Below are 17,700 nucleotides of genomic sequence, written 5' to 3' on the forward strand. Positions count from 1 at the left end.
TGGAAACTACCTAAAACCATACGTTTATTTTATTTATAACTACTCTTTTGAGACGTGTTTATATAAATCTAAGCAACTTAATGCAAACAGCAATTGAAGTATGCAGAAAAATGATTATGCACTAAATTTCAAATCGGAAAATTCATAGATTATGTCAACTTTTGATTATTTAGCACTAGCTATGATCGATATTATTATTTTCGCTTTGAATGATGTTTTATATAATTGATATTCATTTTCATACTAAAGAAATATCAAATCATTGAGAGGAGCAACAAGTAATAATAAAAAAAATAGTGCGTGGAGTCCCTCCGCGCGGAAGAAGCTAAACTTCGCAACCTGCGAAGTTAATTGTAGAAGAATCAGCAGTCGTAGAAGGATCATTAGTTCTATTCAACGACTCTTTTTCCTACTCCGCTCGCTTCCGTGCTCTGCAATCACGGTTATATTGTGCATTTTTACCTCGTGGACCTCTTGAACCAGTGGAAGTGCTTGTGGTTGCCTCATCGTCTCGCCCTGGAAAATGTATTTGTATTAATAATGTATGTGAATGCGTCATAATGTAATTTCAGAAGAGAAAACCTAACAATCAATTGATATTCACAAGAGACGTACCTTGACATAACCTTAAATCCGTCGCATTGTTCGTGGGATTGTTTTCACTCATTTTTTACAATTGTTATCCACTAAATTTGAAAATAAAAAATATTACCCTAATAAATTATACTTCTCGCTAACGCTCGCCAACCCCCCAGAATTGCTACGCATTTCTATGTGGTTCACGCCGTGAACCATGGTTCGCTGCGCTCGCTCGCCAATGAACACAATGTGCTAGCACAAAGACATAGTATATTATCATCAAAGACATATTATTTTATCATTAAAGACATAGTATTGTACTTATGTAGAAGAATTCTATCAATGTTCTTATTGGCTTTTAAAAAAGTATATTAGCTATTTAGATTGTACATGGTGAAAAAATCAAAACATTAGCTAAATGAGAAACATATTAGCATAATAAACTATCAAATATTGCAGTTACTCACCTAAATTCAACTAAATGTGTATAATAAATTAGTTAATGCTAGAAATTCTGAAAGTTTTAGAAAAAAATTTTATTATTTAAAAATATAAACTTTAAACCCTAACTTTTCCTTGTGAGATAATAACCCCAAAAAGTCTTTCATTTTCAAGAACACAAAAATTTGTTTTATCGCCAAATGAAATATTTTTTGGTGATCAGCATTATTGAAATCAATTTCTATATTAATTAACATTTGTGGTAAAGTACATAACATTTTAGAACAAAATAAGGATGTTTTACATACAATAAATTAAAATGCATGGCTGTTAGCATTACCCGAGAAATATCACGTGGAGGTCGCCATGCTGCATTTCTAATCGGGGAGTTTTGATTTTGGTTGTTCCCCTTGCCTACTGCCAATAGAAGTTTCAATTAAATTTTTTCCAAAAAATTTTTTTTTTCTGCAAAGCTCTAAGAAATTAACACTAAGCATTTAGAATTTCTTTGAAAACACAATTATAGATTTGGCATCTTGGAGCAATAACTGAAAGGCTGTCAAATGACTTAACTCTTGACAGGCCAACATAAAGTTGTCCATGACTAAAAACTTGTTTAGTCAATACTAAACTGATTTTTTCAAAAGTCTGACCATGTGACTTATTTATAGTCATGGAGAAGGCCAGCCTAATTAATTCCTAATTGAGTTTAAATTAAATATTATCATGTTTTTAGGGCATGAATCTGAATTTAACATCCTGATAATGCTCACTCTGGTTATTGTTTCCATTTTTAGAAGCGCTATATGTTGAGCCACCTCATGTGACATTTGCCATGTGACATTTTTAGCAGTAATCATTGGTCGATTTTCTAACGTTGCCATTCGGGGATTTGTAATGAGGCTTTTTTTTTTGGTGCCGTGTAAGAGAAATATATATATATATAGATGTGTATCAAAACAAACTAAAAAAATATTTATAGAGAAACAGTACTTCTATGACTTTTATTATTTTTATGCTAGTGAGAACCAAAACAATATGGAAATGAATGAGGGAAAACTGGATCCTACCACGTGATTTCCCGGCCAATAAAAATGTAGCGTTAAGCGTTTAACACAACCTTGTTGAAAGTCGCATAAGAAGTATAACTTCAAAAATTAAGTTGTTTTTCTTTTTTTAATTGTCTCAGTTCACGCATTTTAGTTGTGTGTTTGATAACACAGTAATAATTAATTCATATTTGGGTATTATTTATGATTTTTTTCTTTTTCCACGTGCGATGAACTAGGATTACGCTCCGCTAGTATGAGACAAATAATATGCGATTCTTCTATAAGTTTTGCTGAAGTAATAATAACAAAAAAATACACTTCTTTTATAATAAAAAGTTTAGTGTAATAAATTAACTTTCAGACTATTGTTGAGTTTTTTTTAAGTATTGCATGACGTGATATTGAAATATCTAGTCTCTGAAGCGTAAACGTAAATTTCTCCTCATTCTTGTATTTTTATTCTTTTTGACTTAGATATACCACGAATTTTGTAAAGTATTTATTTCTCAGCAAGAAGAAAGTATTTAGTTCTAAAAAAAGTGTTTAATGCTTAAAAGTACTATTTAATTCTGATATTTTTGAAGTCTTGCTGAACCCGAAAATTCTAACTACACTTTGTTAGAAAACCTTTCGAACATTAATGCATAATTTACGTTACGGTCAATTGGAGTTCCTTTTCAGAGTTTTAAATTTTAAGTTAAGTTTTGTGTGCTTCATTATAGGTTGGGGGGAGAAAAATAATTCTTAGATTTGGTTTAAGGCATGTAAAATTCAATGGTGAATAAACATATTTCGATTATTTTCTCTTTCAGTAAAAGTGGAAAAAACTGACAAATAAACTTATCTGCGCAACTGGAGATTGGACAGGAAACTGTCACTAAAGTTAATTTCTTGGAAATGTTTTCTTTATGTAAGGGAAAGGGGGTAAAATGAAGAAAAACATACTTAAGAACAGTTTAAAGGAAATTATTTATTTTTTTAATAAATTATATCGATACTTGGCACTCGTTAAATTGCTAGATTCTCGTTAAAAAGATTTAAAGCAAACAAACAAAACAAACAGTGTCATAAAAATAGTGTAAAAAAAGAGAACTTATGTGTAGATATGCATATACGTTTATGGAGCTTGAGAAAATCCCGAAAATTCTTTTTTAAAAATGAATTTAGGTATTGCCTCTGTAGGTAATCTACCTTACTTAACTACATAGTTACTTTACTGATTGATAAATGGCATTGCTGAAAGTTTTATAAAAGTAATTAATTTTTTTATGAATGTTCTCTTATTTTTTTCAAATTTTTTACTTTTTTAAAAAATGTTAATTAAATATTATGAAAATATTTCAAATGTACTAGGTATCGTTTTATACGGCTCTAAATTTTTATTGAACATTAAGAACACATTCGTGCATTTTCATGAAGCGTAATAAAAAATAAAAATTCTGCACATATGTTATGAAAATGAAAAAGTGGTATTAAATGGCACAGATTGATATTATACTGATTGCTATTTATACTGATTGCTATTGATACTGATTGCTATTTATACTGATTGATAATAAATATCACAGCAGGAGAAAGGTAAAGTTGTCATTGGTTGTATAATGATATATAATTATAGTGTTAAAATACTGGTTCTACAAAATAATAGTGACAGGTCACTCTAGAATTAAAAAAAAGTATTATTATTATTATTATTATACCATTAATATAATTTTTCACAGATTTAGTTACATTGATGAATATATGAACATATGAACATATTTTTGAACATATGCAAACATGAACATATTATGAATATATAAACATATTTTTAAAATGTTTTTGAACATATGAACATAGTTTTATTTTTTAAATTTTTTTTTTAAAATTCTTACTTCTTCTACTTTAATATTTTCTGAGCATAAATAATAAATGTTTGATATCAAAATTGACATTATTCAAATAATGTATGTTATTCAAGGCGTATTACTTTCATTCTAATTTCCAAGCATGAAACAACTTTTCGTGACCAAGGCAGATTTGTAACAGATTTTTTAGAAGTATTAAAAGTAATGAAATTGTATAAGACCGTTTTCGAGACAATAAATTAGTAATAAAATTAATACTCCAGGTAGCTTCCCTCCATACAGAAAAAAAATCGAAGCAAAATCCTTAAAAATATTCACAGATTTTCGCGAGACGAATGAGCTAATAGTAAATAATAATATACATTTAAGAAATTGCGAACTTGTAAATATGGATATTCTTCTTATGACTTAAATTGTTAAATTTTCTAATCATCTACTAACGTTTGACATATATTTTAGATACATACTAATTTCGAAAAAGGTATTATTTTAAGAAATTTAATCTAAAGGAAAATGTTTATTAGAAAGAAAAAATAATAAAACACTTTATTAAATAGCACCGATGACAAGAAAAATGATTTACCAATGTGTCAAAGGATAAGTTTACACGCACTAGATAATTTAAGTGGGGACACCTATCGATACGCAAAGTGACTACACAGTTAAGTAAGGTAGATTGCATATTGGGACAATTTCAAAATTTGTCTCATCGTTTTCTTTAGAAATGGAGATTATAAAACGGGTGTCTATCAGAGAAATGCTGGATCCATCCACTTTTCCAGGAGAAGAAAATTACTCCTCTATACTTTGTTTCTCAAATAGAACGAAAATGTTTAAAATTTTTACCAGGCTATGTTTCAAAAGCTTTTTATCTGATAAATTTAGAACGCCATGCAGTCTTTTGCTTGCAAGTTCAGGGATCTTTCATAGTATTTAGTTTTTTGTCCCTCATATCCATTGCATCTTCTATCATATCCATTCTATCATATCTATCATATCCCTTACATTATATCCATTTCATCTTCTTCTGCTGGAATCTGTATAGTCTACTAGATGTCCTGACACTTTGTGTTGGTGAGATATGGGCAAAGTAATCCCCAATTTTTATGTGGATCGTGGAGTAACATTGCCCTATTAAACAATTGCGCGAAAATTAGGCATAATTTCACAACCATACTCCTTTAATAATTATTGTAAGCATCACAAATTGAAAATAAAATGTCATTATAATTTACTAGTTGTTGCTAAAGTTTTAAAAATCAAAATTGCTAAAGTATTCAAATTTCTTGCTTAATATCCAGTTTACAAATTAATTATTATCACACTGATTAACTATCTCTAGCTGAATAGCTTTTCCCTCAATCTTGACAACATTGCAACAAACAGTCCTGTTTTTTTACAGAGCCTCCAAAGGCAACCGTGCAATTATTCTTTGTTATCCAAACTTTTTTTTAGAGAAAGGAGAAAATTACCCCAGGGGGGGGGGGGCACTGATTAACTTAAACATGTTTCCGGGTGAGGATATTATGGTTTTAATTATGAACTGTAATTTATTCGTAGTAACCGTTAGGTGTATTAAAAAAGTCCTAAAATCTTAAAGATTAATCAGAGCAGTGTGCGTATGCTAATCTGAATCCCAAAGTAGATCATCTGACAAAAAAAGAAAGAAAAAAGAAGGAAACATGGGTTTATTATAGAGCACAAACTTCGCCATGAAATAAGAGCGGTTAAGTGAGTTAGTGGCTCAGACGGTTAAAACCAGTTACAAAAATATATCGACAAAAAGGCAAATTATGAAATTATTAAAATATCACACTATTAAATAAACTACCTAGCTTTAATATAAACATGACTGAAAGAAGAAAAGTGTCAATGCAATTTAATTAAAAGTTTTGTTTCATTATTATAAATAGGACTGAAAAGTAAATATTTTCTATGCAATTTTAAAACATATTTCTTATTATTATCATAAACATGAAGAAAAATTATGTTCTATTTATGGATTTTCAAAGTATATTTGAAGCATATGTAGAATTTATTTTGAATTTTATAAACACATATCTGGTTGTTTTTACACATAAATACTTCATAATAAATTTATTTCCAACAAACATTTAAAATTTTTTTTTTCCATGCGTTATATTTGACTGTTACACCAATTAAAAAAAAAGTCTTAAAAGTTTTTTTTCCTAAAGAAACAATCTTTTTAATCTTATCATAATAAGTGTTTGGGGGAAAGGTAGGAAAGACACCGAAAACACCATTAACGTGACAAGCCAAATAAAAAACTCTAAATCTCACACGTTATTGCGAAACTCGTCGAAATAATTCTCCTCAATTCGTCGAGACCATGAGTCAAGTGGTTAATTTCACACACATAATTTCTTTCGTTCGGAAATAGCTGTTAGTGTCTCTGGAAAAGATGTTATTTTAAAAGTTTACTGAGTGTTAAGTTGTCGGTCAGAAGTATTATGTGGCGCCAAATCTTATCTTTTACTAAAAATTTAAAATTATTGACTGACTGAAACGACAGTTGAAATGAGGCAGACCATTCTAGTATCTATTTTGAATATTTCGGTATCGTACTCTGGAAAAGATTTTGATGTATAAGTTGTCATCATTTCTGGTGTTGTGGTAAACTATATAGATATTTAAGTATATAACTGTAGCAATCGTGCAAAAAATTATATAAAATTGGCAAAATAACAATTGTTTGAAAGAATTAATGCGAATGTAACACTAAAAATGTGCATATTTTTTGAATGATATATTTTTTACAACCAAACTATTGATTCTAATGTGCATTAAAATATGTGTTGCTAGTAAATAAACAAACGAAAAAGGAATAAATCAATAATAACAGTGAAAAAATAATTTCAAGTTCTAGTATTCGCAAAAGTGTAACAGTCACATTTAGTTAACTACTCTTTATTTCATTGAGTTTTGTGATAAATTTTATGATAAATAGAAAGTAGGAAAAAAACTATATTGATAATTTATCTAAAAGCATTTACGCATTATTATAAGCAATAACGCTATTTTATATTTATTTTTTTAAAGCACTAATAGTATATTTGAATCATATAAAAAGATATTTTATTCAATATCGAAATATATTTAAGTCGAAAAAAATAGTAAGAATTTTAAATGTTTAAATTAAATCGTATATTAATCGCATTATCTTTTCAAAATGTAGTTTTGTTTTCATTAGCATACGATAATCTTAAAGGAAAAATATCCAAGGATTTTGTGGAATTGATATGAAACAGATTATCAAACTATTAAATGGAATTTTATGAATTCGATTAAAAATAATAAAAAAAACCCCACATACTCAAGTAAGTTAGGGTCATCATATTTACCACGATAGTTCACTGGATCCATTAGGTTGAAAACTTTAACAATTCGCAGCCTTTTTTTTTTAAAAAAAAGTGGTTTTTACTTGCTCTATTATTTGAGTAAAAACTACATATTTTTAAGTTTCTTGTAAGCATACATTTCATGCGATTGTTTTTTTTAAAAATTCTTGTAGTTGAGTCGCTTTGTCTCAGGGAATAGAGGGTTCGCTTCCCAATGAAGTAAGCCAAGTTCGATTCCCAGCGGTGGCAGATTGATACGAATTCTGCTCCCGACTCACACTGGCCGCAGTGCTGACACAAAATATCTTCAGTGGTACACGGATCATAGGTTAGAATATTTTTGCCGTGGGACCCCCAGAAAGATATTTTCGTGGTTTCCCTCTCCATGTAATACAAATGCGGGTTAGTTCCATCAAAAATTCCTCCACAAAGGCTAGTTTGTCCCTATGCCTGATGCAGGAGTTCCTTTGTCTTCTGGATTCGAAATTAAAAGGTTACGGAGTTGAACATTGCTAGTCGAATATTCAGAGTTGGGTCGGTTGTAAAATAAAATAAAATTCTTTCAGTTAAAAGAAATATTATTTAATGACTAAATTTGTAAGCAATAAGCATGGGAGAAGTAAATAATTTAGTCTCTTTTATCTTAATTTTGTTTTTGCGTATTTTATCATATCACTAAGATTGTTTAAGTGATTAAAAATATTTTTTTACATATAATTGTAAAACACTTTTATTCCAAGTCAATTTCTCTCAAAATATAATATTTTGGGTATATTTATTACTTCTATTATTTATTTTTATAATGATCTGAACAATATTAAATTGTACATAATTATGAATAGTAGTTTTTACATAAATTATGAATTTGAAATTAAAAAATATGAATTTATCAGTGGAACAGTTCTTGGGAATACAAAAAATGTGTTTAAAATTTAAATAATCAGTTGTTCAACTTTAATTGCATTATTTTAGGTTAGTCTTTCTTACCTTTAAATCTCATCGTAGTATGAGAAAATCCGACAATTTGATCAAAATTATTACTCACTTATTTAATTTTCTTTTATTTTTGCGAATTGTACGTTAAAGCGTACAATAAAACTAATAATGAAAAACATTTCCCGTAATTTTGAATTTGAAAAGCTTCCTTATGACGTAAATATAATAATCCGTGTATAACAGTAGCTATATCAACTGTTAAAGAAAGCTTACAATTTTCACCTTTTTTTGTTCCTAATTTATCAAATCACAGTTTAAAGTATAAAAGTTTGTTTACGTCCATGGCTAAAGGTGTGACAATCATGACACTCGTCTTGTATTAGGAATGGGTGCCAAAAGACAGACCACCAAAAATAAAGAAACATAAACGTCTTTTAATGTCTTCTTTCAGTTGAAGTTAGTGTGTCAAAGTGCCAGGAAACAGTTCGTTGACACCGTGCGTTAAAAACAAGTTGACAAAAAATTATACCTTACTCATCGGAAATAATATTTAAAAAAATCATATATCACGCCATTGTTCGTGAAAATTCTCTACATTTTATGATTGCTTTCACACCGAAAAAAAATACCCTAATTTATGATTTTTTCTTTCATTTTTGACGAAAATGTTTACTGGCAAAAGCATTGGGTGCGCATTTCGTCAAATCTATAATACTGCTATCCTGACTTCCTGTAGGATATGGTATTTTTCATAAGCATCAGGTCCAATGCATCGTATCGATCTTCAACGAAAAAAAAAACGAACTATTATTTTGTCAAAATGAGGAAATGTCTATCTTTTCTTGTCAGAGGATGCGATATTTCTGCAAAGCATCAGTTTAGTGCAACATATCGGTTAACACTATTGATGTGGAAATAAAAAGTAAAAAAAAAAGTGGTGAAAGAGAATAAGTTCGCAATCGACACAAAGATTCAAACTGAGACTTGACCAACAAGCAAGCGTTATAACACTTTCACCATCCTTGCAGTAAATACAAATCATTTTAAAATCAAATAAAAATAGTGTAGGAAAAGAAAACTACCATTGCCTTCTCTGTTGATTCCTAATCTAGACTATCTCGTTCGTATAATTTATTATAAAAGCAAAAAAAAAAAAAAAAAAAAAAAGATATCATCCTAAATAACTTTTGTTTTAAACTTTTGTTTTAATGTTAAGATTCTCATTCGCTATATCTTTAGTAGTTTTCTAACAAAAGGAAAAATTTTTGCATACACTTATATTATATGTTTATTCAGAGAAAAATAAATTTTAATAAAAAATAAATTATAATAATTATTTATCCTATTTTATTATTTTTTTTTAATAATGATCTGGCAATTTCTGAATTCAAAGCCATACAGAGTTTTAAGTCATTTTAATTTACTTAATTTGGAATAATGAAGTGCAAAATTTGAAATAAATTGGTTGAATAGTTTTTGAAAAATAGTTTAAAAAATTGGCTTCTTGAAATTTTATTACTCAGAAACTTTTCGATCCATTTCGCTCAAATGTTTCACTTTCATTTTAATTTGCGCAGTAAAAAAATGATGCAAATGTTTACATTGGTTCTAAATCAAAATTCTTTAGTATTAACAAAGAAGAATTATCAGAATAATTGATTTCTAAAGGCAATTACATGCCCTTCAAAATGTTACTTTGAAACAATGTTGCCCTCGCATTTGATTTGACAATAAATTTTAAACTTTTAATAGAATTTCTTTATTTTATTTTATGAGCGTCTTTGAACTGTCAACCCAATTTAGGGTTTATGGCTACCAATGCTCAACTCCGTAGCCTTGTACATTTGAACCCAATCCAGAAGGTAAGGGAATTCCAGGATCAAGTATTGGGAGAAATTTGCACTTGTGGAGAACTTTTTGATGGAACTAACCCGCATTTGCGTTACATCTAGAGGAAAGCCACGAAAACCTGTCACGGTTAGCCTCATGGAAAGGGAACTGTAACCCATGATTCGTCTACCACTGACGATATTTTACGACAGCACTGTGGTTGGTGTGAGCCGGGTGCGGATTCCGAATCGACCAGCCCTCACTGGGATTTGAACCCGGTTCACCTCATTGGAAAGCGAGCACCCTATCCCCCAAGCCGGCTCTGATGAAATTATTGGAACTGAAATAATTGTATGATAATTATGGAATGATACTTTTCGTTTACCGCCTTAATTGGAAATGCGTGAGTTGAAAAATTGGCTGAAAAAGCAATATTATATCTATTATATTATTATAATATTATATATAATTCTTATATCGACTTTTTTTATTTAAGGTATAAATCAGAAGTTTTAGAAATTATTAACCAAGAAATATTTGATATTATTAGAAAAAAAGTATTAAGCACAAATAAAAAAAAAATCAAAGCTCTATTATTGACAAAGACGCATCATTATCTGAACAATTAATTTCTATCGGCAATTGCATTCCCCTAAAAATTTGACTTTAAAACGATGTTGCCCTCGCATTTGATTTTACAAAACATTTTAAATTTTTATCTTACTCATATTCTTAGGTACAGCCTCGGTTTTAAAAAGTTTTTTAGAGAAAAAAAAAACAAGAGTTGATTGAAAAAATAATAGGAAAACCTATGTTTCATAAATACTAATTTGCATAATTATATTTGATTACGTTTAAGTTTCTACCAAATTTATTAGATTTTTAAAAAGAAATCTTTTAGCTGCGTTCGTTTACGCCAATCAGTATTCAAACACGTGGGGAGCTTAATCTGTATTTCTGTTTAAATATTTGCATGCCTGGTTGATATGTAAGGGTAAAAAATAAATGCCCGATCTGAATTTTCGCATATTCCGGGTATGCAGGGCGATGTAATTTTCGAACACTAACATGTCACATTACAGTACTGTATTGCATTTTAAATTACAATCCTTAATTTATACTTGATAAAAAGAAAGGCGAAAAAGCATGCACATTAAAATTTCAAATTTATGTAAAGTTGTAAAATACAAAATTAATCTTTGATGATGGCCTCAGATAAAGGCCTTTAATACTTGAAAAAAAAAACTTAAGTGCAGAGAATGACGTGCTTGAGTTAAACGGGCCATGGCCTTTTACTTAAAAAACAAGAATGTAGTGAATTCCTAGAAATGACCCCACCCACCTATAATGAATTAAAATTAAAGAATCATTACTGAGGAAGGCGGGCTGAAAACATTAAAACTTATTTAATTGCACGAGAGAACTGAAAGGAGTTTAAAGAGATTTATAAGAAATAACTCCAAGTTCAGACATGTTTTTGTTTGTTTTGTTCACCTGTCCCCTTCAACTGCGATTCCATTGACTTCTGTAGCGTTTTTATTTCTTCCTTGATTAAATACTAATTTACAACTCAAAATAGGCAAATTATTTTACTAAATGTTTGACAAGAACTCTAAAATATCTGTATAAAGGGTATAGCCTACATAATGAAGTATATTCAAATTAGGTATTTTAATAATTAATTGGGTTTTTTAAGTATATTTGCGAATTTTCCTATTCGTATTTAATATGCGTATTACACTACATTCTTCTTACAATATCTGCTGAATGGCATTTGATATTTGACGCCAAATGCTTGAAACGCAACAATGGTAAAAGGAATCGCATTTCTGCTAAGAGGAAGGCAATCCTCCTTTAAGGTTATTAATGTTGACAGATAATAATTCATTGAAATTTCATCTGTCAATTCAGTATAATATTTATAATAACAAAATATGTAATTCTCATAACTTCAAAACCGTTTTTGCTAGCATCTCAAAATTCAGATAGTGAATGAAAGGTACAATTTTAGACCCAGATTCCTGAAATCGTTAAAAAAATTAAATTAAATCGTTCGGGACAAACGTTTAAAAATTGGAATATTATCAATGGTTTAGAGCTAACCATTGATATCATTTAAGCTGCAGACGATTCTGTTTTACCAAATATTTTAATGATAACACCAGTGAAATTTTATAGCTTATAGCTGTCATTAATTGAAAAAAAGAGAATTTATTACACTTTCTTTAATTTTTAATTTTTCCTCTAACATTCGTTGCGTCAGAAAAACTCAATGACCAACGTGATAATGGTGAACTACATCGCCAAAATAATACTCCTATAATTCTATAGTTTGAAATCATTCGTTTATTTTGTTTATAATTATGCTTTATAAACGAGTTTCTGTAAAATTAAGTAATTTAAATCAACGGTAATTGAAATAAAAAGAGTTATATACTGATAAGCAGCATTAATTGAGAAATGATGGTTATTCGCTTAGGTGAAGCGTGAAAACTCGCCAAGGATGTTTGAATAATTTTGATAATAGGTACCAATTGAAATAAAAAAAATAGTAAGTTACGTATTAAAAAGCGATATTAATGGAGAAATGATACTAAATAATTTAGGAGATACGTAGATAATCTCTAGACTATCATTAACGCTCAATTGTGGAAACATTGTGGTAATATTTTGCAATTGAAACAAAAGCAAAAAATAAGCTGGACACTAAAAATCAAAATTAATGGAGAATGGTACTAATTCATTTCGTTAAGGGAAAAAAGCAAAAACTCGCCATATTATTTTTAACGCCAATGATGCTTCTTTGAGCTGCGGTGACTTAGGGAATAGAGCGCTCATACCGCAATAAAGTGAACCGGGTTCAAATTCCAGCAATGGCTTGTCGATACGAATTCTGTATCCTGCTCGCACCGACCACAATGTTAGCGTGAAATATCCTCAGTGGTAGATGGATCATAGGTTAGTCCCCTTGCCATCTGGCTAACCATGGAAGGTTTTTGTAGTTTCCCTCTCCATGTAACGCAAATGCGAATAATTCCACCAAAGAGTATTCCACGAAAGCATTTTTCCTATAATACCTAATCCAGACGTTCAATTGTCTTCTGAATCTGGCTAAAAATTACAATGTTACGGCATTGAGCATTGGTAGTCCAAAATTGGGTTGGCTTGGAATTTATATCGTCCCTAAATTGGAACGACGATTTAAAAAAAAATGTGCTTCTTTATTTTTAGAAATGGTTCTAATTGAAATGAAAAAAAACTGAACTATGTACAAAAGTGCAAAATTAATGGAGAAAAAGAACTAACCCGTTTAAGAGAAAGACAAAAAAATTCGTTATGTTATTATTGACGCCAATGATGCTTAATTAATTTTGGTGACATGTACTACTGGTGTATTGGTAATTGGTACAGTTTTAATCGATACCAATTATACTATTGTAGGTACAATTAGTATATTTGGTTCAGATTTAAACTGCAATACTGTGCAGTTTTAATATAGATACAAAGAAAACAGTTTTTTACTGGCTCTTAAAAGGAATAAGTACCAGAGAAAATCGATCGATTGTGTTCAGTTATAACTATATGGTCTTCGAGAGTCTTAGCAAATGATTTGGAATTAAATTTAATCTATATTTTGAAGACAGAAATTACTAAGAACTTGCTTTGTTTAATTTAGTAACATAAAATCGCAGACGAGCACAAAATATAATAGTAAATAAATTTTTTAAAATTATTTTAGCTTTGTTAGTTGTCCATGATTTCCTAGTGCTTTTCAGTGCTGATTTATATTGTTTACTTTTTTACCCCGCCCCGTACGAAGAACAGATATTCAGCTAACGTTAATCATATGAACACCTAAATTTGTTACAGCTACCAAAAGTTAAATAAAACTAGAAGTATGAGCAGTATAGAAAGAATATCAGTCGTATTTTGATGATACTCAATTAAAACTGGCTGTTGTGAGCAGACTCTCAATCGCAAAGGGATATTGGCCTTTTTTAAATCAATTTATTTAATCCTTTGTGGTCTAATGTTTATTATCAGCCACTACAGCCAAGAATCATATTGATCCTATAGCATTAAACAGTGCTGTTTACTTAAAACAATAGGTTTTGGAAACTTATAAAACTCAAAACAATATTTCACAAATTATATTTAAATGTGTGGCGTAACTACCACTATAAATATTGAATAACAAATCATTAGTATATGAGACATGTTAACTTGATTCTGTCTTGAGGTAAAGGTTGACATACTCGTTAATTACATATCATTTCAAATGTAATAGCTCCATAGAAATCTCTCTCGACAATAGTGACGTTTGTAGAATTAAAGCAAAAATTTATGCGTTTCTAATTATTGAAGTAGTAGATTAAAACTGTAAAGTTACTTTTTACTCTCGGTATTTGGAAATTGTTTTATTTAGGAGTTTGCATAAGTTATTAAAACAAGTTATTTTCAACTTGCAGAACACATGACACAATTAAATACAATTAAATATTAACGTTATTTTTTTTCATATTTCAGGTGGGTACAGACATACCTCATCCAGGTATCGATTCAACCCCAGATGAAAGCAAATTCAGGTACCATAAATACTACCAATGGGTTTGCTTCATGCTATTCTTCCAAGCTACTTTATTTTATATTCCAAGATGGCTGTGGCGCATGTGGGAAGGAGGAAAGATACAGGCACTCATGATGGACCTGGACATTGGACTCCTGGGGGAAGCCGAAAAGAAGGCAAAGAAAAAACTCTTGGTCGATTACTTGATGTGCAGCTGGAAGACACATGACTGGTACGCTGGACGGTACCTCATATGTGAAATCCTCTGCTTCATCAACGTGGTTGGACAAATGTTCTTGCTCAACAAGTTCTTTGACGGTGAATTCTGGGAATACGGTCTTGAAGTGATCCACTTCGCAAGTATGGATCCGGAGGAGAGAATGGATCCAATGATAAGGATTTTTCCACGTGTGACAAAATGTCGCTTCATGAAGTATGGTCCATCCGGGAACATTGAAAAATACGATGCCCTGTGTGTCATGCCTCTGAACATCATCAATGAAAAGATATACATCTTCCTCTGGTTCTGGTTCGTGGTACTAGCTATTTTGTCAGGATTTGTTCTGATATTTCACATGGTTCTATTTGCCTGTCCACCAGTTCGGGTATATGTATTGAGCATGAGGTTCAGGTTTGCACACATGGAGAACTTGCACATGCTTGTAAGGAAAGGATCGTTCGGTGATTGGTTCCTTATTTACATGTTGGGTCAAAACGTAGACTCTATGATATTTAAAGAGATTGTTGTAGAAGTAGCTCATAAAGTTACTAGTGAACCGAAAGAATCTTTATGACCAATGAAAACAAAACTAGAACAGTGCCGTCATAGAACTTCAACCAAAATTTTCAAGCACAATATAATGTTTAATGTTATTTTTGTGAAATTGTGTTTGAAATTTGTTCACTGCCATATCACATTTAAATATATCACTTCTTTTCTAAAGTTGACTTTCTATAATTAAAAATGTACTTTTAGAATGCTCTGTGTTCTTTTTCTCATTATTCATATTAAAATTAAAATAATTGAAATTGGACATAGTGTAAAACTAACTCAGCTTCAGAAACGGGGTGAGGTAATGTTCACATTCCATGTAGGGGGACAAGGGATGATCAAATCATCTTTTTGAAACTCTGACTGGAATGATTTGAAATTATTAATGTAATTTCTAATTGTGAATTTTGGCTAGAGAAAAAGCACATTTTACATATTAAATTATCTGAATTAGAAATACGTGTTTATCGAAAATAATAAATTTTCCACCTATTCAATTAACAACAACTCAACTACTTTTTTCACGTAGATTTTTTTAATATTAAGCTCATAAACACGTGGTTTGACTAGAGCCCCTGAATTAGCTTTATTGGCTTTGACAAGCTTTTGCCAAATTAAATTTTTGATGCCGCTTTGTTCATTTATATCTTGTAAACCATTGGCTTGCGTATGATAACCAAGCTTTATCATTAGAAATAAATGATTATTAAAAATATTTAATAAAGATGTTTAAGTCAGAGGCTGAACTACATCCTTGAGTGGAATAATCAATCAATTGTCGTAATTTTGTATCTGTGATAGGCAACTAGCTGTTTGCACTATTTCTATTGAACAATACGGTAGTCTTATCCTAATAGAAACGTTTTCTTATTGGTTGTTATCTAACTGATTGATAACTGATCAACAGGAAAGTGAATTAACGTCAACTTAGGCATCTCTATAAACTTTGAGTAAAGCTTTTTTCATTTCATTAAGGTCTTAAAACTTTAGCCACTGCTGTATGTTACGATCATTTGTAAATAATTAAAACAAATCACTAACAACAACCTTAAAAATTTTCTTTTGAAGGTATCGTTATTAGTGCTGCAGGCGTGTTTCAGAACACAGACTAGTTAAGAGCTTTAGATTTACATCGGCAATATACATACATAGAGTGAATTTTCTGCATATTAAATACATTGAAATTAAATGAGAAATAGTTTAGAAATTCGTGTGTTTCAGGCTCCGTTAAGAATAAAGGGTTATGCCAAAAATGTAAATATAAATAAAAAAAATACCTGTGCAAAAGTGAGAAAGAAGATAAACAAAGCAATGCATAAAATTATTTATAATAAAACCCTAATTAATAGTAATACAAAGATAATTTATTAAGAGTTAATACAAAGAAGAAAAAAACTTGCATATCAGGTAAATAAATGTATAAATGTCAACCGAAAAATTAGTGCTAAAAAAAATAGTTTCGTAACACGAAATAAAGGACAAAATATAATTAGTTGAAAGATGTTATAGGATTAGGATAGTTCTTAGGCTTGTTAGGATAATTCTTAGAAATAAAAAAATCCCAGGCATTTACTACATTTTGAAATAAAAAGTTTTATTGCTTATTACATGTGTTTTCTAAAAATGGAATTGGTTTGTTCGTGAAAACCCTATCATCGGATCAGAAATTTTTTAAGGTGCCCATTTCTTATTATGACCAATTTAAACATAAGTGGGTACTTTGAACGACAATATTTATTTTCTGAAAATAGTTCTGCTTTTTATATTTAAAGATAATAGTTATGGAAGCAGAAAAAAAATGAACTGGCTGCCTTTGGGCCTGTGGATCGAATGCTCAAAATTTTCACAAAGAATGTTCCACATCACTATATAAGGGACACATCTAATGTATATTAAAATAAACATATTTGAGGCAAACGATATGAAATAAAGTTTCTAATCATGCGGAAGAGTACTTTAAAAAGAACAAACTCGCACTTGCTTTCGGTTACATAGGCAATATACATATTCCAGAATTCTTTTGACAAAATTCTTATTAAATCAAATTATCTAAATTTTGTTCATATTCTGTAGTCGCTTGGCTAATTTTATAGATTAATAGATTAATATAGATCTATTTTCATAAATACGCTTATAACTCACAGATTTAAAATTAATTATTTCAAAATAAAGAATCGAAGTGGAAACGATTGTTTGTCATGTTTGTTTAAAAACATAAAATAATGATGATTTTAGTTTTAAAATAATATTTTTTGATTTATAGTCTTTCAAGAAGTATAAATCATTATAAATTCTGGAATGTAAATTCTAGGATTAT

At 29.8% G+C, this 17,700-nt stretch overlaps 1 protein-coding gene across 3 annotated transcripts in view; it reads left to right on the top strand.

Annotated features, from left to right (window-relative positions):
* LOC107454159 (innexin shaking-B) overlaps nt 1–15,589 on the top strand; it is a 39,341-nt gene extending 23,752 nt beyond the window's left edge. For all 3 annotated transcript variants that reach the window (XM_087159488.1, XM_021144361.4, XM_087159489.1), the window contains exon 3: nt 14,572–15,589. In XM_087159488.1, the coding sequence (XP_087015614.1) occupies nt 14,572–15,405 (834 nt within the window). In that variant the 3' untranslated portion in view covers nt 15,406–15,589. The remainder of the gene's footprint in view (nt 1–14,571) is intronic.
* Nucleotides 15,590–17,700: the final 2,111 nt, after the last annotated feature.

This window comes from Parasteatoda tepidariorum, chromosome 3 (genome assembly GCF_982258835.1).
Source record: "Parasteatoda tepidariorum strain Cologne lab strain chromosome 3, Ptep-v5.0, whole genome shotgun sequence".
In the NCBI taxonomy this organism is placed as follows: domain Eukaryota; kingdom Metazoa; phylum Arthropoda; class Arachnida; order Araneae; family Theridiidae; genus Parasteatoda; species Parasteatoda tepidariorum.